At 34.3% G+C, this 22,939-nt stretch overlaps 1 protein-coding gene across 5 annotated transcripts in view; it reads left to right on the plus strand.

Annotated features, from left to right (window-relative positions):
- The window catches only part of ST18 (ST18 C2H2C-type zinc finger transcription factor), a 150,402-nt gene that overhangs the window by 117,077 nt on the left and 10,386 nt on the right, over positions 1–22,939 (plus strand). For 3 of the 5 annotated variants that reach the window (XM_072411217.1, XM_072411216.1, XM_072411219.1), the window contains exons 12-19: positions 7,002–7,117; positions 11,576–11,638; positions 12,937–13,005; positions 13,816–13,878; positions 13,962–14,042; positions 15,203–15,424; positions 17,007–17,095; positions 20,557–20,663. In XM_072411217.1, the coding sequence (XP_072267318.1) occupies positions 7,002–7,117; positions 11,576–11,638; positions 12,937–13,005; positions 13,816–13,878; positions 13,962–14,042; positions 15,203–15,424; positions 17,007–17,095; positions 20,557–20,663 (810 nt within the window). The remainder of the gene's footprint in view (positions 1–7,001; positions 7,118–11,575; positions 11,639–12,936; positions 13,006–13,815; positions 13,879–13,961; positions 14,043–15,202; positions 15,425–17,006; positions 17,096–20,556; positions 20,664–22,939) is intronic. The other 2 variants (XM_072411218.1, XM_072411220.1) reach the window with 1 other exon arrangement.

Below are 22,939 nucleotides of genomic sequence, written 5' to 3' on the forward strand. Positions count from 1 at the left end.
GTCATTGACTATGGAAAATGACTGTACAAAGATGGCCACATCTTTCTGGAAATAAAAGAATAGTTAGAGGAAGTACACGGGTCTCTGTGGGAGGTAATAATAATTTGTAAGTGTTAAACATGCACATATGCACAATATCTTCATCTACCATTTTGTTCAGGCATCATCTAGTGCCGGAATCTACATCCTGGGCTGAGTTGCTGGCTAGACTGAGATGTTGGCTTGCAAAGTTATTTTCATTGTGTATGGTGGATCTCTTGGATTTTTTACGTAGTATTTTGATTGTGCCTAACCCAAGAAAATTATATCCTTTTTCCTGTATGTCACAATAGTTTCTTGTGATATATACAGGATTTTGTCTGTTTTCACACAAAATTACAAAAGAAAATTATAACCTTTCTCTGTATGTCACAATAGTTTCTTGTGGCTTGCAAAGTTAGAAAAACTTATTGAAGGTTTTGTCTAAAATGATCAAATCAACAGCAGTGAGTCACTGACCTACAGCAGGTATGTAGGTAGTGGAACTACAACAACTGACCTCCATGCGTGTTCTGGGCAAGTGGCAGAATAAATAGTAAAGGATACATATGACAGCTAACTTTTCTGGCTGGCTGAGAATAGCAGCATAGACCTTTTCTAGCCTTTTAATGTACTGTACAAGACAAAAATGAATTTTGTTGTACTGTTCCATTTTTTGGGTAGTTTACAAAACCATTTTTTTTCTATATTTGACTTACATGACTGGATTATTACACAGAGACACAGTTGCGTGGTTTCTTTATTCCAGTGCCTCCTACAGCAGAACACTTCCACAACTTTGGATTGGAATGATGTTTTTTTTTTTTTGGCTGTTTGTTTTCTAGTAAATTGTAGACAATGGTTTTTTTGATACGTGGTCTTTTGCTCATTGCACCAGTTCATGCACACAACAGTTGCTTAATTTGGGTGGCAATTTACAGAAAATATTGTCTATATGTCTCCATGAAATAGCCTGTCCAGATGCCCTCTAACAAACAACAACAAAAAAAAAAAAGGATGAATTTGGACTTAGCTCAAATTCTCTACAAAATCCTTGATAAATAAATAGGGCTGTTAGTTTAGTTCAAACTGTCAGTTCTCCAACAATTTCAAGGCCTAAAAAAAAATGTCTAAAGTGCCAGATGCCATTATGTGTTATTCATTTTAGCACTATGTTCTGGTCTTTTCTGGAATCACTATAAACTTCCATCTGCATATTAATGGAATTTAGCGTATTCCTCCCTCTCTGTTTCTTTTTGAATCACCACTAGGCATGCAAACACAATACACCTACAAAATGTCATCTTTATTACAGTTATTTAAAGGATGTACTACAAAGAAGATTTAAAACATTATGTTATAGTTTGTGTTTAAATTTAATGTAAAATGCAAATTAACATTTGCAAAAATATTTCAGCGAATTTTAGAATACATTTACTAATATTTTGCCAAGTAGAATTAGTGGCAAAATAAGTTTGCAAGCAGATGATTTTTTTAAAAGCCAGGAAACGATTAAGTGTAAGGTATAAACGATGAACAAAAACCGATGACAACTAATTATAAATTAGCTTTCACAACCAACAATTTATATTTATACAGAAACCAGATTTTGTTTGCTTGCCATGTCCTAGAGCCTACAATCAAGAATTTCACTGGGTCATCATTTTATTTAGCCCAGATGGACCTTTCTTTCTTGGAGTAAGATAGAAACATGTTTAAATGTTTCCATATTGATATTAATGTATTCATTAGATATGGACACTTAGCTCTAGATAGGGTTCAATCCTGTGATCAAATTCTGATGTTCCACACTCTTTTTATTTGCACAACAATGTGCAGAGCTTAAAGCAGACAAACTTTAAAGAATTCCCTCTTCCACATGAATGTTCTAATTGCATTTTCTGGATCAAATGTTACGCTAATTTCTCTTCCAGAGAATCTTCTAGAATGTTCAAAGGGTCATTCCTTATATGGTTAAATGTTGTTAGGGTATCTTCTGAGTTAGTTCATTTTCTCTTCTGTGTACATTTTTTTTGTCTGTTTTCCCTTAGGATACAATGTTTTTCTGTATTTTCTATTCTGAGTGATTACACCTAGGTCATTTTCTCTTAAGAATTTCTCTAAAGAATTAAAAAAAAGAACTCAGGGTGAAAATAACACCCAAAAAACATTCATTCTAAAATAAAACAAGTGGAAGAATAATTTCCTTAAGACTTCAATTGAGTTTAATTGGGTTTGTTGAACTTTTGTTGAACTTTGAAGAATGAGGGAAAAGGGATTCAGGTTTGAAACAAGGATTGTTACCAAAAAAACTATTCATAAAGAACTGACTTTATATTTTAAACTGTATACAATACAAAAGCGGTTCATTTCTTTCCGGTTTTATATGTCTAAAAGTGGTACATTGTTTTTCATGAAAATTTATTTTACAGTATAATATAATAGTATAAGTATATTAAAGTTTGAAACACAAAATCATGTAAAAATAATAAACTGAAAAAATTAAAAAATCTATATATTTCAAAAAAATAATTTAAAAAAAAAAAAAAAAAACATATTATACTCATACTAATACATATACTGTAAAAAAATGTTCTTGAAAATAATGTACTGATTTTACACATATAAATCCAATGTATTGCATTCAATACAGATATTTTGCATTGAATGCAATACAAATGGATTTTGAATTTCCCGCCCCGCCGGCAACGTACACACGCACTGACGTCATCAGGAACTTCCCGGTGACTCATCGAACGCAGAAGCCGGCCAGAGGAAGAGAGAAGAAGACGGAGATCGCGGCGATGGACGACGCGAGACACCGGCAGATCAGGTAAGGCTGTATTTACTAATACCTCCCATAGGATTACCTACCCCAAGTCACACTAGGGGTTACCGCTAGGGAGGTTAAAGTCCATTTAAAGTGTCAGTTTGTTCCCAATTTCATTCAATTTACTGATATCACATCTCTCTTCCAACCACTTGTAAAATTGGTAAATGTAATTAATTCAAACTTAAATCCCCAAAAATACCTGGAGAGGAGTTATAGGAATTTTACAACATTCAGGCACAGTTATAATGATGAATGTGATTACACGTCCAGAGAGCACCAAAAACTGGGCTGCTGAATTAAAAAAAATGCCAACTTCAGCAAACGGGGTTGTGAGCCTCACTCCCTATTGGTAACTGAATTGTCTCAGATCAGATGCTTTTAATATATCCAGTAACATTGAAAAAGTCATGACATTTGCAAAGTATACTAATGCACTCTCTAGAAGCAATTATAATATGAAAAACATGAAATTATTCTGCGGCAAGTAAAGCCAGTCAATTTAGTCAATGATTTTCAAAAGTACAGATGATGTGAAATTGAAAGGTTTGTAGCCAGATCCAGTTTGGACAGATCCACCACATATGCAATTTAGAACCTAAATTACCAGAATCTCTCTAGTGCTTAAAAAGTTTGGAACTTATAGAAGCTGGGGGGGGGGGGTATAGTACCAATAAATTACTTTTGTTTTTGTGGTGCCAGTTCTCATTGTAATGTACAGTGAGATGCTCTCCACTTCTGACCACTGTGACCACCAAAAGACCACAACTCATTGGTAAAGGACATATTTATATCCTCTAACACTTAAGCATGTTGTTAGATTTGGCATTAGATTTGCAGTTAGAATTATCTTTTTTTTTACTTATTTATTATTTGGGAATTAGAGGCTATAAAGGCAGTGAAAGATTACATTTTGAATGTTAGGTTTCAAAATTATGGAATATGTATTTTGCAGTGAATCAAATCTCTAATTTTACATATCCCTGCTTTCAACCATATTTACTATTTACATGTTTTCTTAAACATAAGTGATTTGAAACACTAATCCACTATTCTACCACATGCAGTATTTAAAAAACTCCTAATAAATTTGGTCACATATCCACAAAAGGGATAAATTAGGAAACTATTGTGCCTGAAGATGATTTGCTTGATGTCTGTGACAAAAGATTGATTACGAGACTTATGAACCAGGAATCACTAGGTTATAATACTGACAATTAAAACAGAAGAATGAGTAAATAAACAATGATTATTATATATTTACCCATTAATTTCATTTGAAAAGTGATTTTTCAATATTTTTAAATAGGCAACTGTTTCATTCTGTTATTTGTTATTAATCTAAGTTCTTTATTGAAAAAAAGTGTTTTTTTACATACAATGAGCTATATACATGGTACCATTTCTGTAGTAGATATGTATCACCTACAAAATTCAGTTTCTATTTACAAATCTGTTCCACTTCATTCATACTTCTACATAAAATAAAAAAGCATAGACAAAGAAAAAAACAAAAACCCTTTTCTTCTTTCACCCCTTTCAGTCTTCTTGTCTCCCATCTGTTACATCTCAGTTGACATACCACAAGGCTCCAGGTGTCCATGCCTCAAGCCAACCTTTATGGACAACATCAGGTTTTCCCCTTTTTCCCCACTATTTCCCCCTCCTATATTTCCCTATTTGCTTTTCCTACTCTACTAATAACTGCTTATATTGTTTTGTTCCTCCTAAATTTTTTCTATGGTAACCAAGTCTTCTTAAATGTTTTTTCCAAATTTTCTAATTATTGTGAACATTTCTCCATTTCAAGCAGTTCAACTCTTTTAAACTGATGTAAAAAAAAAAATTGTATCCAAAATTTTCAAATGATCATCTTGGTTGCAAGGCACCTCTACTTTACAAAATTCTACTTGGTGATTTTTTTATAAAGATCCTAGTTTAGGTACTTACTGTTATATGATGACAAGTATCTGTCTATGTTTCACAGTTGTTCACCTGTTCAGCAATCTTGACATGTGGGCTTCTGAACGAAACTTCAAAAAGCTAGTTCAAAACATAATATGATGGCATTCTCCACTGTGGTCACTATCATGAAACTAGCCCCTAAAATGTTAGGGCCATAAAGGTCACAAAAATACAAGCCAGCATTACCCTGTGAAAAAAAAGAGTTTATACTCATCTGTCCGGCGCATGGTTTCCTAAAACTTTGCCCTCTTGCAGTGATTCTATCCCACACATAAGGGGGTGTGAAATAGTCTGTCCACTGCTGGCCAGTGTGGTTCCACCTGCCTGCCCCTATGTCACTATTGATAGAACCATGGTGGCCAGCGGGGAAACTACTATTCAGCACAAGAATAGAGGTGTTTGGTTGGATTGGTGCTAAAGGTTCTACAATTTTCAACAAACTGTCCACCAGGGAGGTAAGCATAAACCTGATTCTTTTACAGGGTATTGCTGTTCTAATTTTTTAATTCCTTGCTTGCTTTAAAATTCAAGTATTTTTTTCATGAAAAAAAATCAAACTCATTTGTGGTTTACATCTTCTTCAAGGACTGGTATGAATGTTAGACATTTCCAGGGATGTAAATGTCCATTACTCCCTCTAAAACCAAAAAACAAATATTACAGCCAACGCAGGCATGGCCCTAAGCATGCTAAGACTTCTAGTTCCTCGCCAGCTACGGAAATGTAAGATTTCATGAGAGCTATAAAAGGCCTTTATCAAGCAACTATGAAATTTAAGGCATAGTTACTCATTAACACCATGGTAAAAGTACACAGCAATTAGGTCCCCAAAGTAACATTTGCTTAGAATTTCACTTTAAAGGACAAAAGTTATTTATGCGCTATACCTTTGTTTTAATTTTGAATCATTAAAAAAACACCCACTCAACCTACAAAACAACAGATGGCTGACTTTACCTTTTTATTGATAAATAACCAGAAAGGTCAGTGCAGAGATAAAGGCTTGTTTTTAAGCTTATGTAGCATGGCAATAAACGCCTGCCTTTGTTATATTTGAATTGGAATATGAGAAAAAATATTGGATAATGCTTTGCATAATTCCTCTTGGTGGTATGAGCTCACAGTAAATAAAACCATTATTGCATTTGCATATTCCAGATTTATGCTCCACTAAAATAGTTAGATGTCCTGTTAGCAGGGTAAGTGTAAAATGCAGTATGACATTTTATCATGCTCAGTTCAATTTTACATACTTGTTCCAGTACATCCAATGCAGTCCAGGAGCAAGGCTTTATCATTTGTCAAATCATCAGCCTTGACACAATAAAATAAATACAGCATGTGCAAGTAATTTAAGGCAAACATTTGGAGACTACATTGAAATTCACAAGAGGTATAATCTATAGCAGCTTATAAGGGCCCTGTTTGGTTAATATACTTTTGGTCTGATTAGCCACAAACATACATCTATGATGTATGTTTCCTGTTTCAAGCATAGCCCTCTACATGTCTTAATAGGAAATCATGTAACAAGGGTCTGCATCCCCCTATGCCTTATTATGACATCAACAAAATCTTTCTACAAATGCTGCACAAATCAATGCATCAGAGTGGATGGACTCTCAGTATTCAAAACATTTGAGAACTAAATGTTCTCCCTCATAGGCCAACATGGTAATATAAGTTTATTAGCTTAGCCCACTGGTATGCTATAACTGTAACCCTTTAACTAAGAGAAGTATGTAAGCTGCCAGCAATGACCTCGTTTTCTGAAGATGCATGTTCCTTGGCTATCATGCTGATCCTAAAGCTTCAGTACTGGCACTTAAACACATAGTCAGAATAGGAATTCTGATTGTATTGGCTGCATGATTTCTTTTAGTGACTAAGAAACTACAGGAGCCAGTGACAGCAAGGTGATAGCATTTCTGAAGGAGGTCAGCAGTATGGGTTACCAGTAATGGAATTAATGGGTTACCAGTAAGCTTTATGTCCACTCTTAGGAAGGACTGAAAAGTTGGTATAAAGGTTGTCTACTGGTTGGCAGTCCATCCAATATTTGAGCTAAAGATGGAAAAAGGTTGCAGCTTGAGGGTTCCACAGGGAATTCAACCGCAGACAAAGACCCCAAAATAAAAAGGAGTCATCCAATAATAACTAAATATTTTTCCATTTTTTTTTTCAGATGGATCTTGGAAGCTGTTCGGAAAACACAGATGAGACAAAATTCTCTGGAGATATCACGATGACCAGCCCTAAAACAAAGTTCCCTTCAAGGGATATGAAAAAGGAGCTCATTACGTAAGTTTGTTATATTTTTATTTCTATAATAGAATAATTGAAAACAAGATAATTGAACTTCATTAAAGTATAAACTATGGGCAAACTAAAAGCGACATATTATTTATGGTGCAGTTTGTCATTAGCTGCTAAGACAAACCTGAACCTTCACTTGATCTTCCTTAATAAAAAGAATGTATCGGTTTCATAAGGGCTACAATCTCGCTTTTTAGAAATTCTGAAAATGGCGTTTCCTATACAACTAATGAGTTTAAGCAGAACTCAACCTAAATACTAGGAAGCAAATCACTGAAAGCAACTATGCAGCATACTTGTCCTGGGTGCAGAGACAAGGGGAATCATTTTAACTACCACCCAAATAGTTTTTTTTTTCAAATGGAGGTCTAGAATGGCAGCACAGGTAATACCACAATAACTGCTTCCTTATTTGAAGCTTGCCTAGAGAACATTTAAAGTGGAACTAATCTTAAATATGTGAATTTTTTTAAAGATTACAAAACTGTGACAGTGTTTGTCCTTTTTATAATAACTGTTTACACTTAGTTCCACTTTAATTGTTATGCTCGTTTGTTTAAAAAATGCACAGACAAGTCACACATAGTTGTTAAACGTTTCAGTAAATACTGTAATAAATGTAGTTATGGCATTTCATTTTTTTAATTTCTCTTGCTTCAAGGGAAAATAAACAAGATGTCATATCTTTTAGCACTATGTCTGGTGCCAGAATCCAAATTGCCCTGTTTGTTAGGGATTGACAACAGAAAAGTGTTATACTGAATCACTATAATATTTTTGAACTGTGGACTTGATATTCTCCAGCTAATTTGTGGTCTTTGAAAATTGCATGTGTCTTGTGCTGCACTGCCTAGATTGGGGTGCAATTTAAAGGTGTGTGATAAGTTGCTGCACCTTGTGTCATGGTGTCAAACAAAAGGGTTTTAGAGACTACAGGGAGAAAGAAGGATGGATAATGCTCAAGGTGTTGCCACCTGTTGCTCATCCATGAAAGTTGACCACCACTTTTTGAAAATTTTGATGAGGACACAAATTACCTCCATAGGATACAAACTACAAGTATACACGAATATCCAAGCTGCCACCACCAACACAGGCTTGTGAGAAACCTTCCTCCTGACACCGTCGGTTAATATACTTAGTAGACTGGCACACTGGCTTGGCACACCACAAACACAAACTGAACTTACTAGCAGTTACAGGTCATAAAAACCAGGCAATATCAGCTATGTAGTTAGTGCAGATACTTATTCACAATCTCTTGTGCATTATTCAGTGCAATCAAAGCTTAGCAAAATTACAAAGCAAAAACTACAAAATTAAGATATACATTGGAAAACCATTTTGAAAACAAAAGGGATAAAAAAAAAACTTTAAGGAAAAAAGTGAGTTGAACAGACCACAAAGATTGTATACCCAAGATTGATAAAACCCTTTAGAGACAAAGAGGTCTATGCTGTTCACTATTACAATTAAAAAACCCCATCCAGTCTGTCCATTTGGATGAAAGACATTGGCTGCTGTGTCTTGGGTAATTGGCACAGGTAGGATTTTGGTAATCTTCCAACACTCCTCACTGTGCCAGGGTATGATTGATGAATGTAAAATTCATTCTTAGCTGTGGTTCTGGTATAAAGAAGGAATACTTAGGTTTGCATTAAGCCTAACAGAACCAGTACCAAAGTATAAAGACCCAAACTAATAATTTGCACATATTCTACAACAACATGCTTTTAGTCTAACATCTTGTTGACCAAAAACAGAGAAAATAAGTCTGCCTCTTGGGGATGCAGAAACAAAAAATGGCTATAAATACAGTTTAAGAACTCCCATGATTGGATGGCACTTATTTAAACGATCCTGCGCTGGTTCATGCATTTACTATTCTAAACACTCTGTAGAAATAGGTGAGACCTATTGTCTAAAGAAAGAAAAGCTTACTCTATAGTCTATACCTTTTGTAGAAAATGCCCCCCCCCCCTCCCATTGGGATTTGTGTGTTCAAAAAGGCCATAGTGGCAGCAGATGGTGTACTTTTAAGTCTAGTCTATCACAATGTACATTTTTTAGATTAGATTCCATTTAGCTATAGAAAAACATATGTTAAAATACTATCCACATTATGATATGATAATCATTATTACACAAGCACATTACACAGAGACAAGCACATTACACAGTTTCTAAAACCAGAGCTCGCATTTAGGACCAGCAAGTTCTGAACAAATTTTGTTTCAGAAAGAGCTAAACTATGCTAAAAGATACCTAAAAGAACTATTGTGCGTTTTTTAATTATTCCATTTTAATTTTATTAATTATATACTATACTATTATACTATACTATTATTACTATTACTATTATTACTATAAATTGTACTGAGATTCATTTTTATAAAAATGTTTATTCCTTTGAAAACATAACATTTACTTTAAAATACCTGCAGTCCATCGCCATCTTGTGGTTATAATTTAGTACTGCATAGTGTTTGACAATCACATAAACTATACATTTTATTTTAGTGAAATTAATATACAAATAACATCTAAAGTATTTTGTTCTAAGGGGAAAAATACTTTTACTATCTCCAGAACTGTGAACAACTTAGTACTTTATTTTTCATTTAAGACTGCATATTTAACTTATTCCACCATTTAAATATCTAATAAAAAGGCACAACGTCGAATTGTCAATTTTATAAATTACTGAGTTCCCCAAAATGGCCTACAGAGTTTACAATGTGTGAATTGAATCCATATAGGGATGACATCAGTGATCACAATGGCCCTGATTTATTAAAGTTCTCCAAGGCTGGAGAGAATACACTTTCATCAGTGAAGCTGGGTGATACAGCAAACCTGGAATGAATCTGGTCCAGGTTTGAAAACATTTGCTTACAAATAGTTTGACTTTTAGGAAATCCATTACAGGTTTGCTGGATTACCCAGCTTCACTGATGAAAGTGTATTCTCTCCAGCCTTGGAGGACTTTAATAAATCAGGGCCACTATCTCAGCACAGTACTGTCCCATAATTTTCTATGCCTGTTTATAGTAGAATGTATGAGGTATGGCAAACTATGAACCACGCTGGAGAATTTTTACAAGGGGCCGCAATCATTCATTAGGTAGTCCTACTCATGAATGATTGGGGAGAGGTGTGTGGGAATTTCCCCAATTTGATACAATCAGATCATCATATTAATGTAAAACTCTGACAAATTGCAAAGTCTCTAAAGTTCAGTGTTGTCAAAAAATTGCTAGAGGGGAAGAGTATTCGGAGCACATGAAAGAACACACCTCAAAAAACATCGCAATACAACCTTTTTTTAGGTAGTAAAACAAGTTATAAACCCAGTAAAGGGATACAAATTTGCTTGATCAAAAATAGCTTTTTTCTAGAATAATTCCTTCTATCAATTCTTTCACTGCATTCACAAACTGACTAGAAAAAAACTATTGTATATAATCTGAACATTTGTGGTCATACAGACACAATGTAAGTACAGAAATCCTTCCAATAAAATTCTGTAATGTAAAGCCTGATCAATCACAATGAGCAACACCCTACTAAAGTTTAATGTTATGTTAACCTTAGTTATGTCCTTGACCAAATTTGTCATCAACAATACTAAGGAAGGAAGGCATAGGGAATGTATGGACGGGTGAAGGGGGTTTGGTGATGAACATGCCTGAGCAGAGTCCCACACCATTTTTTCACTTTTTTTTTCTTAATAATGCATCATGCACAGTTTTAGGTATCCCCAAGCATACCATTGAAAGGATTAGTGACTTTGTCTATGAAAAGGGCTAGTACTCCATCTTCCCACACCAGTTTTAAAATCATTCTTTCCTCCCTATACTTTCATTTAAAAGTAAATTATAATAGGCCTGATTTATCAAAGCTCTTCAAGGCTCGAGTGGACACACTTTCATCAGTGAAACTGGGTGATCCAGCAAAACTGGAATGGGTTTCTAGTCATTTACATGTTAGTAAATGTTTTGTATCCGGGACCAGGTTCACTAATGAAAGTGTATCCTCTCCAGCCTTCGAGAGCTTTAATAAATCAGGCCCAATATGAGGACTCAAATAAATCAGCAGTGATAAACTTCATTGCCAATCCATAAAATTGAGGGTATTGTTAATTTTCTTCATAAAGTCCGATAAAAACCTTGCTGTAGGGTTTTACCTGTGTCAACATTTTTGCTCATCCTTAGCTGTTAAAAATTTTCCTTCTTTCTAAAATTACTTTGGTATCATTATTTTTTTTCAAAGCACTGGAAAAAAGTTACAAATTTACCATTTAACATATGAACAGGAGTTTATAGTTTATTAGTTACCAAAACTGAAAAAGCAACATGGGAAAAAATGAGAAAATTCCATAACATAGGAAAGCATCTGCCATCTTTTTGTCCATTTTTATTTATTTTCGTTTTTTGTTCACAGTTGTCCAACCCCAGGGTGTGACGGTAGTGGTCATGTAACAGGAAACTACGCTTCTCATCGCAGGTATACAATCACAGGAAGCCACAATAAATACAGGGCTTTTGTGTTACTTTCAGTCTCTTTACTGTTATCAGGGGGAGAACTGTACATCTGGAACATGAATGGTAATGTGCTGCTGATTCTCTCATGGCTGGCTTTTATATCTTCCCATACATTTTTCACAATAACAGGTTTGAATGTTTTCATTTTTGTAAGAATCCTGAAAAGTTACAACTGTATCAGCCTAAAGCAACACTTGTCAGTGTAAATCGTCTTGCAATTAATGAGCAGTCAGCTGTCAAAAGCTACAGAGGCTAGATTACCTGTCAGCTGATTTTCAGTTTGTCTAAGACTTTTCTTGACAAGTTCAGTTTTATAATTGCAACATACATTATATATTTCTTCTTTAAATAAACAATATGAAATAACAAAACTACTATTTTGTACAACTAGGTTAGGCTGCCAGATTATATAATTTGTATAATAATATAATATTTACTACACACCGGGCAGTCGTGTCTTTTTTTTTTTTTTTACATTAGGGAACCCCTTAAAATAAATTTCAGGCCCCCAGGAAACTCTAGCTATATTTACTATATCCACAACTCACAGTATATTAGTGTGGTGGTCAGTAGGACTTACTCTTACATTGCTGGCTATTGGGAAGGTGGCCACCCCTACAGAAAAGAAAAAAGATAATTTCTTCCTGTAATAAGGCCAATCACTGCTTTTTCTCTCCCTATATGTACTGTGTGGCTGGTCTTATAATTACCACCCCATACTTTTCTGAAGGCTGTCTATATTATAGATGTTGCTTGAATATGATTGACTGGCCAAAGTCAACTGTCCTTCACCTCAATGCCACCACTAAGCTACTGCAAGGGGATATTTCACTTTGCTAAGAGGACAGCTCATATTCCTTTAGTAAATTAGCCACATCACCTCAAAGTTACCCAAGAGAAGTTTTATTTATTGTATCTTATATGTACCTGTGTGCAAGGTGAGACAGCAAAGTAAAAGATAAAAAAAATACTTCATTAATGGCAGCAAATACTTACCTGAAAAAAAACAGAACAACATTAGATTTATCTTATAAAAAGTTTCTGAGACAATGGGCCTTTTTATTTATTTAATAAAGTTCTCCAAGGCTGGAGAGGATACACTTTCATCAGGTTTGCTGGATCATGCAGCTTGGCTGAAGAAAGTGAGCTTTCATAAATTGTTAGTGAGCACCATTAAATAGAAGCACATTATGTAGACTAATTTTGTATGTTAAAAAAATCATACAATTCTTAAATATGATTTTATCATTGGTATTGCAGTGTTTCTGGCTGTCCATTGGCTGACAAAACATTGAAGTCTCTGATGGCTGCAAACTCCCAGGAACTCAAGTAAGTTTCTTAATTCATAGTGAGTTTACTGTACCTTATACTATGAGATGTAAACCAAAATCTAGGCTTTAGTTTTTTTTTAAATTAGTCACAGACCTGGGTAATACAGGCTGAGCACAGATCACCTCCAGTGATAGCTACAGGTTAAAACAATCAGAAGATCCAGAGAACATTAGAAATTAAATTTACAAGCAAATTTTAGCTCAATGAAATTGCCAGTTACTGAGAATGAATCACTGAGATGCTACAGAAGCATCATGAGGTGGGAAAAAACTCAACTTTTATAGGAAACATCATATACACACATACAAATTTGTTTCCTGTTAAAATAAAGTAAATGTTTATATGACCTTAGTAATTGATTACTTATTAGTAATATCCAAAGTCACATTAAGATGTAAATGTTTGGAGTTCCTTTAAAAAAATGTTACAAAATCCATTGTATCAATTGGGAACAACTCAAGTCAAAGATAATAAAATATAGAAAAACTATCTTTAGGTTTATTGTTATATGATTTACTGTAAAGGAAAGCATTTCCCAGTACAACTAGTTCTGTAATCTCTCAGGTTTACATCCAGAAAAATATCTGGATTTACATCCGCATGGTAAAATGTTTATTAGCAATCCAAGCATCATGCAGAAAGTGAAGCAGTAGCACAAAATCTGCAGGATTGGAAAGTCTGTAGTATATTGCCCTCCTCATTCTATAAAGCCATATGTACAACCAATGCCTTAAAAACATGGCTTTATGCATTTGGAACTGGTACATGTCTAGCAAATAAAACAAGTGATGAATATTATGTCTTCAGGTGTCCAACACCAGGCTGTGATGGATCTGGACATGTTACTGGAAATTATGCCTCTCATAGAAGGTAAAGCAAATCTCTTGTTGCATCATCTCATCTTTTGCAGATTGAGCTATATAAATAATTTTTATTTTAAATTATCTCCATAGTTTATCAGGGTGTCCAAGAGCCAGAAAAAGTGGGGTCAAGGCATTTCCAAGCAAAGAAGATAAGGAAGACCCAGAACTTAAGTAAGTTAACTATACATGTGTATAATGGATTTACTTCATATCTTGATGTTCATTTTTTTATTTATTAGTTTCATTTATTAGTTTCTAGTTGCAATTAATGGTGGGTCAGTACTCTCCTTTTTTTGACCTGCACACACCCAGCACTTGACATCTCATTTCACTGGCTAGAAACCTTGTTAATTCCCACGTGATCTCTATATAAACAAACAACGGTTATCCCTTTTTAATGACACAGTAATTTACTCCATGGTGAGTCAATCAACAGGTTTTTTTAGTATTTTTTTTTTCTTGTAAGTATTTTACTTATTTAGTTTTCTGTGTGTGTACTTTTTTGTAACCTATACAATACAAATGAATTGAAGCCTAAATTTCATACATATATTTTGCTGTTCTTGTACTACAATTATTTACCTACTAAATAAGCCATAGATCACAAACACTAAGGAAATAAAAAGTGGAATTTAAAATGCCTGTCAATAAAGAACTAAATTACATAGTGTATCCACTGATATTGGTTTAGCATTTTGGCTAAGTGCTAACATTCACATTAAAATATTATCTGTGGTGGTTATGCTGGCTTCTACCCCAACAGGTGCAAATGTCAGGAATGGTAATGCATTAGTAATCTATTAACGGCATTTTAACACTTTGCATAAGCCTCACAAACTGTGTGACATGATTAGTTACTACTGTTAATCTTAATGCATTTACTATTCCCAGGACTGAATTGTAATTATGTTTTACATGTTTCCTTTTTACATGATCACTTCCTCTTTTCTGTATAGTTTACTCTATTTAAATACATCTTTGTACTAAAAGATGAAACAAACATCTGTCATAATTTCATTCAGAATGTTTTTATCATTTTTGTAGAACACTCAAAGAGAACCCAAGGTTGACTTTTCTAGGTTTAAGGCACAAAACTGTATCTGTATACTCTGTTTACATTGAAAAAGTGTGCAAGGCATGGGGGTAACTGTGTTAAAGTTAGATAAGGACAGAACATTGTATACAGAAACATAACATAAGTATTGCTGGACTCATAAATTTACTGACTATATATAGTTTATAGAAAATAATTACATATGTATTGAGAATTGTATTGAAGAAGTAAACTGTTATATTTGTTACATTATTGGTATCATGACCTGTTTGATCAGGTGTCCAGTTGCAGGTTGTGAGGGCCAGGGACACATATCTGGGAAATACACATCTCATCGAAGTGCTTCTGGTTGCCCATTGGCTGCAAAAAGGCAGAAGGATAGCTCCCTGAATGGTGCATCAATTGCATGGAAACAGAATAAGCAGGAATTACCGCATTGTCCACTTCCAGGCTGCAATGGACTGGGCCATGTCAATAATGTTTTTGTCACTCACCGAAGGTAATGTAGTTCTTACTGTTCCTATGTTTTACATTCTATTATAGAAACAAAAGTGGATAGTCTCTTAATGCATGTTTTGTTTGCTGATAAAAGGTCTCATGCTCTGTTTATCACCATTTACATTAAAAAATCATCACAACTAGTATATCAGTGAAAGCAAATACAAGTGTATATAGAATGGAAGATGGTCCATAATTAGGAGGATCTATAGGCTAGAAGATCGGAGGAGGTATATTTATCACTGCAGACGTAGCAAGGTACCACTTTGGTACTACATCTTGTGGTACTATATCTTGCACCAACTGATATCAGGAGGAGTCTTTCACCATTTCTTTTCCCTCTAGGTGGAAATACAATTTTTATTACCTAGTGGATGAATAGCTTTGTTTATTTTGGCTGGCAGCATTAAATTATATCCTTTCCTAATAAAGCATGACACTTGCAAAAAGCATAGAAGTGTTTTGGGTCAATACAAAACTTTTGTGTGAAAATAGATGTCAGATTTCACAGTTGACTTCCAGGTTTTTGTTTTAATTGCCATTAATAAATATATTGTTTTTAACAGTAGTTTTGAATTTGAGACATTTTCTAGATATGTGCCTAAAAATCCCCCATTTGACCATTTATTCTTTGTAGTAGGATACAGGATGTGGTACTTGTAAAAACACTCAGATATAATTGTGTTTTATCACCACAGTATTAGAAGTAGGTCAGTAACTTTGAAAATTTGCTGAAGTTGAAATCCAGCTTTACCTCCAGTCCTGCACTATTGCATTAAAATAGATAACTCTGATTTCACTACACACTGTGATAGTCACAGTGTACATAAGAATCTGCAGCAAGTAAGACAGAGCCTTCCTCTATCCTGGCTGAGGATATCGAGCATCAACCTGTCTTTCCTCCCCTCCCCTCCACTGTCCTTTTCCTTCTCTTTCATTAATTGGATTTCAGTTCAGTTTGTTTCAAATCAGGTCCAGAATTGCATATAAATGTTATCTAGGGCCGTCTGCTGTTTGAGAAAGTTATGTACAACCTGTTGCTATTGATCACTATGACATCCATTAAGCATATGACAGATATTTTAAAAATCCCATGCTTTTTAGTCCTACTGCACAGTTAGGCAGAGAATGAATGACTTTTGGATCTTGATCACTTGATATTCTTGAGTGGCAAATTAGACAAACAACAAGATAGTAGGAGAGACAAATAGAGAGAGAGAGACAGAGTGAAATGTGTTATTTACACCCTAAACTTATACCAACTTCAAGTAACTATTCCATGCAGGTGGTAGCCATCAAAACAACAAAATCAAAACTCTCCTCATTAGTTGAGGGCTATTTTGCAGCCTCGGGTGACTGTGCCCATTCAATAGAACAATGGTGCTGACACAAACAAATCAGTTTGGGTTTGTAACCTGTTCTGAATATTATTCTTCTGCCCTATGAAAAGTAGAAAACCAATCTCCTAAGGAGAGGTCCACACACATCTGACCACTGATGTCACCTTAACTGTAACTGCACTGTAAATTTTAAAATCACTGCACTAACGCTAGATATTTTTTTTTTTGTATGTGGTTTTACAGTTTGTCTGGATGCCCTTTAAATGCACAAGCCATAAAAAAAGGAAAAACATCGGAAGAACTAATGAGTGTAAAGCTGAAGACAAACGGAGGTAAGGACACGCTGTGTATTAATGTTTATAAAAGACAGCCACAACTCATTTAAATACATCCACGACTTTGATACTCATAAATGTTTCATTCAAACATGAAAGCAAAATAAATACATTTCTCCAAGTGAATATGATTTCTGACATTTGCGTGGGTTTTGTAATATATCAAGAGTCCACTTCAATGCTTTGCCTAAGGCTCTAAAAGGAAATTGGCAAAGAGAACTGGTATAACCGGTACAAGAAACATCAAATCCTGTATTTCACAGCTTTCCAAGTGTTCACTTTTCCAAAGTCAGTCCCACTCATGAAAAACCTTAACAGAGAATGCTCATTTTTTTAAACATCAGAATCCAGGAACATATTGTTGAACAGGCTTTGCAGAAATGTGACTGCTTAATTGAAAAATATACGAATCATATTCATAAGTTAAACTTTGGTTATTGTATTAAGTAACAGCATTGCATGTCTACTAAAAATCAATCCAGCAGAAATAAATGTGTGTTTGGCACAGCAACAGGTGGAAGCAGCAAACAATATTAAACTTAAAATTGCAAGTTAATATTTTGGTAAATATTAAACTGTTCAAGCAGTTAAAAAAAACTAATACCTAGATGACAATATTTTATTAAAAATCTTCCTTGATAGAAATACCTGACTTTTCTGACCTCTACATAAAGATGGTGACTACCTTTGTTCTTTAGTTTCACTGGTAAGTCCTTTTACCAGAAAAAAACACATTTATAAAGCACCATATTATGCTTCTGAAATGTGCATTATGTGTTCTTTGTTTTGGGATACTAATAGGAGCACTAATAAGAAAAAAAAAAATCAGATCTGTAAATACAAAGTTTAAAGGGAACCTGTTACCAACACAGATTTTTTAAGTCTGTAGCCATTAGTAAATGATCAGATGTGAAGTTACATGAAATCCAGATGCAGGCTCTATCATGACATAAACACTTGCTTAAACATGTCTATTGTATTGAGGTAGGCTAGGAGACAGAAACATTTCGCACACACTATCAAAAGCATGGGAAAAAAACAATCAGAAATTATTCATAGCTTATGCAGTCACTCTCCAACTGCTCTTGGGCAGTGTTGTCTGATTAATATTGATACTATTATTATTAATAAATAGTATTATATAATATAGCTCCAACATATTACACATCGTTGTACAATAAATAGGGATTGCAAATGTCATAAATTCATGGAAATTGTGGGCAGCTTTTGGCAGAAGTCAAACTTCCTGTTAGATTGAACCTGATTTCACATAAGATTTTCTTAGGAGTCCCCATCCATGTTTAAGTTTTTCCACACACCCTTCAGTATTCCCACTTTTTTTGCTTTTTCCATTATATACAATAAATTAAAAATCTAATCACAGAGGTATAGAAAAAACACTCTTGGGAGTGTGTATGTGAGTAAATATACTTTCTGACTCTGTTAACAATCATTATTGTCTGTTTATTTTTTCTAAATAATAGTTCAAAAATATGGAGGTTAATAGGACAGTAGCCTCATATCTTGAAAATGATCACATCAAATGGATAACAAACAAAAGCTATAGAAGAACACTAGGCCTAAATTCTAGATATGTCTTTGGCTTGATAGGGATCGGTTATGGTTTCTGACAGAAATTGTCTTTTTACATTTTCATTACTAGGCACAATATGATATGACAGTAGCAAAAAATAAATAAATAAACATAACGGAAAAAAAGAAGCATATTATAAAAAATGGTATAATGAAGAAAAAAACAAAATACCAAACTTTAATAATTACATAAATATATATGCATTGATATGGCATTTTGATGTTTTAAATCAAGATATGAACTGCTATTAAAAATAGCAACTCCTTTCCGTCCTTTTCACTGATGGTCAGTAAAGATGGAGATCATATTAAGCTGCTAATAGGGAAACAGGGATGTTTGGAGGTGTCTGCCATATGCTATGTATATCAGTCATTATTGATACTTTTATGGCTTTCAGCTATCTTTCAGATTCAACAAGTAAAAATAAAAATTTCCAACAGTATATGAGATTCACTATTCTATAATGGCTGGAATATTCATTTGTTATTCCTTTAAAATGCATAAAACAGAAAACACCCTTTTGGAAAACACTTTACAGCAGGCTCCCTGAGGCTTCTACATCCACAGAGCAGGACACATTAGCACAGCCCATAACCTGGCTAGGTTACCACTTATCAGCATTATGAAAAACCTGAATAAACTGCCACCAAATGATTATATAAAATTCACATTGAAGAATAAATCCGAGAACCTTCTGACTAGCAAAGTTCTATAGTTGTTGGATAGTACTTAGTGAATTGTTTTGCTTGCTGTCTGGGGGTGTCTTTCAAAGTGTACCTGTATTGGCTAAAGAAGGACTATTAGAAGCCTTCTATATGATATATAGTAGTGAGAGAGATGTAAGACCTTTGGATGTACGATAACCCTCTTCTATGAGCTGCTCATACTCAAAAAAAGTTCATATGCAAATACCAACATCCCCCAAACGGTCTAGCTCTAAAGAGGATTACTATTACATGGAAGGAAAGGACTGACACTTTCAAATGCATATCCTCTGCCAAAAAGCTTTACTTAATTATTTTTAAAGGTAATACAGCATTACTTAAATATGCTACATTTGCCAATTTTTCATGATATCAATAAGTGACAAAGAATGACCACTGCTATCCCTGACCCCATGGACATGATTACACATGTTCAAAAATATAGTAATTCTGTGATTTTCCTTGTGTGTGAATCCATTAGGTTAACCATCTGCAACCTAAGTAAGTAAGTAAATAATAAGTAAATAAAATGTCTAATCACATTCAAGGAAACTTGAAAAAACCTAGCTTCTACTTCAGATGATTGAATGTATAAGGGGAACATGGGTTTAGGTTAATTTACTCCTTATTCTAATAATCCATAACCAGCTGACGTTACTGCTCTTCACCCTATAGTAACATTTTAGTAAGGCAGGCCCATAGCTAGATTGGAGAGTGATTAACAGGTTTTATCAGGTTTTACAAAAATGACTCCAAACTAACAAAGAGATATAAAAGTAAAATAACAAGTTAATAAATGTAATTTGACATAGGTGTATTTTTTTAATTAATACACCATTAGCAGCTAATATCATGCAAAACGGAACATGAAAAATGTTAGAGGGAGTACGCTTAACCACCTACCATTTCATAATTTTTGGAAAAAATGTTATCCCAATTATCCTCTACTATTTTTCAACATTTTAAGTCAACATAAGCTTCCACTGAAGTTGTTAATCCATTGAAAAGTTCTGCTATTAAAGCTCTTACATGTTGTAATATTTTAGTGTAGTTTTACTAAGCTCTTCTCCCATATTCCATTGATTTTATACTATACATCTGAACACTGGCATCACCCTGAAAACAACTGGTTATAAATATAAATGTGTTAATGTACCCAGCAGGCATAGAAAATGGGGATGATATCAGGAATTTAGATGAAGAGATCAAAGAACTGAATGAATCAAATTTGAAGATAGAAGCTGATATGATGAAACTTCAAACCCAGGTTAGAATATTTCAGTCCTTCTGTTTACATAATACATTGCGTGCACATCTATTTAAATCACAAATTATGCATACAAAAATTGCCATGGCCCAACTATTTTAAAAATGAAGCAAACTTCAGCCAACACATATTTTTGTTCAACTGATCCCTCTGTTTGGGAGATCAATCACTTCCTACTGTCATAACCAGGAAAAAAAATGATTTTATATCCAGTTTTTGACAGTTATCACTAAAACAGGCAACGATGGACAGTATGTAAATGGCCCTCTCATTTTGCCCTCCCTTGTGTAAAGCTGCGTACACACCTGCAATTTTTCTCGTTGGAAAGGATCTTTCACGATCCTTTCCAACGAGAAAAGACTGCACGATGCATGAACGATGCTGTACATACAGCACCGTTCATGCTCTATGGAGAGGGGAGGGGGGAGAGCGACGGAGCGGCACCCTGCTGCGCACTCTCCCCTTCCCTTTCATTAGGATCGGTCGTCGTCCATCGTCCATGGATCCGCCAGGACGGTCGTCAGACGATGGACGACGACCGACTGTACACACGGCAGATTTTCGCCCGATAATTGGCCGATACCGATTATCGGGCGAGAAAAATTTGCCGTGTGTACGCAGCTTAAGTTGGACAGAGGAAATGGCAACAAAAAAGAATAATAAAAACAATAAAGGATAGTCAAGGGTTCTGACCTTTTGGTACAATCAAACAAAGAATACAGGAAGGAAGCAGAAACTTCTTATGTTGTTGTTTTGTTTGTAATGAACTGGCACACCAATTGGAAATAATCAGTCTGAAAATCTGCAACTTTAAAGAAGCAGACGCAACTGCTATGAATAAATGATTGATAAGTTATTAAGAATATTCCCGATCTCTTGTATTCTTGTCAAATGCTCTCCCTATGTATAACCACCTTAAAGGTGATGAAATACAGTCTGTATATTTGGTTTATATATATATATATATATATATATATATATTTTTATTTTTTTTTTATTTTTGGTTTTATTAATTTTATGTACTACAGTCTGTATACTTGGTTTATATATATATATATATATATATATATATATATAATATTTTTGTGCTCTTTTTTTCATATTGGGAACTGTAGCACTGCATATACTAGAGGGTCAAAAAAAAAGTTTAAATTCAAGGTAATGTAATTGCTGAGTGCAGGTTAATGCCAAGAACCCTCAAACAGACCCACATTATTTATTTTTTATCTCTAAACTGCATATTTAAAAGCAAAACACAAAGGTAGTGACAAATAATTCCCCATATAGTATCTTTCTAGAACACAAAACATACATTAGTTTATGAAAATCAAAGAAAAAATATTTTTTTATCTACTCATAATGGTAAATTATGTATAATAACCATGGGTGAATTAGTTTGGAGTATATAGGTATATAATGTATTTTTTCCATTCTGGAGCTTTTATATTGCATATTACAGAAAACATTAAAAAAACAAAACATTTTTTTCCACACAGTCCGTTGGTGGGAAAATTGCCATATTTTGTTGTTAGCTTAAGGAAGAATAATTCAATGGAACATGCATAATAGCCACCTAACACGAGAGTCTGACAGCTGCAGAGATAAGAACATAATTGGCATAATGAGGAGCTCTGTTTGTATCTAAAGTTTCACAGTGGCAGTATATTTGTATTTTGTCACATGACAGGGTATGTAGGGTAAAATACGATTTGTAATGCAGGACAAAAGATTTCTTGTAAAAGCCCTGTGTCTTCGGTGGTTCCTCAATCCCTGACATCTCTAACCAGTCATTGTGTGATATGTAGTGACACCCAGGGTCTGCCCTCCAGCAAATATAATGACAATTCTAATAACAGAATGATATGTATTATGGCCATAAGTCATACCACAAAAAAATTCACTTTTCTTTATATTCTTAGTATCTTTTTCAGCATTTTGTTATCTTCAGCAAGATGCAGGGGATGACAATAACCTCTTAATAAAATACATAAAGGGATCAATATAGGGGTTTGCCTGATTTTTTTGTAATGAAGACAAAAATCACAGGGCTCAGACTAATGTGCAAAATAATCAGCACTGATCAAACAAAGTCACTCAATATTGATACAAGGCAGCTGTACCTGAATGGTGCTAATGTAGCAGTAAACTATTTTTCCAGTTCTCAGCAGTTTTCGGTCAATATTTTAATAGAAGAAAACTACCATTATCATTAGTTGTCACCTTTTGCATATAATGACAATATTAGTGTGAAAGTGGCAATACTGCAAGTTTTTCTT

The sequence above is a fragment of the Pyxicephalus adspersus genome, chromosome 5 (genome assembly GCF_032062135.1).
Source record: "Pyxicephalus adspersus chromosome 5, UCB_Pads_2.0, whole genome shotgun sequence".
In the NCBI taxonomy this organism is placed as follows: Eukaryota; Metazoa; Chordata; class Amphibia; order Anura; family Pyxicephalidae; genus Pyxicephalus; species Pyxicephalus adspersus.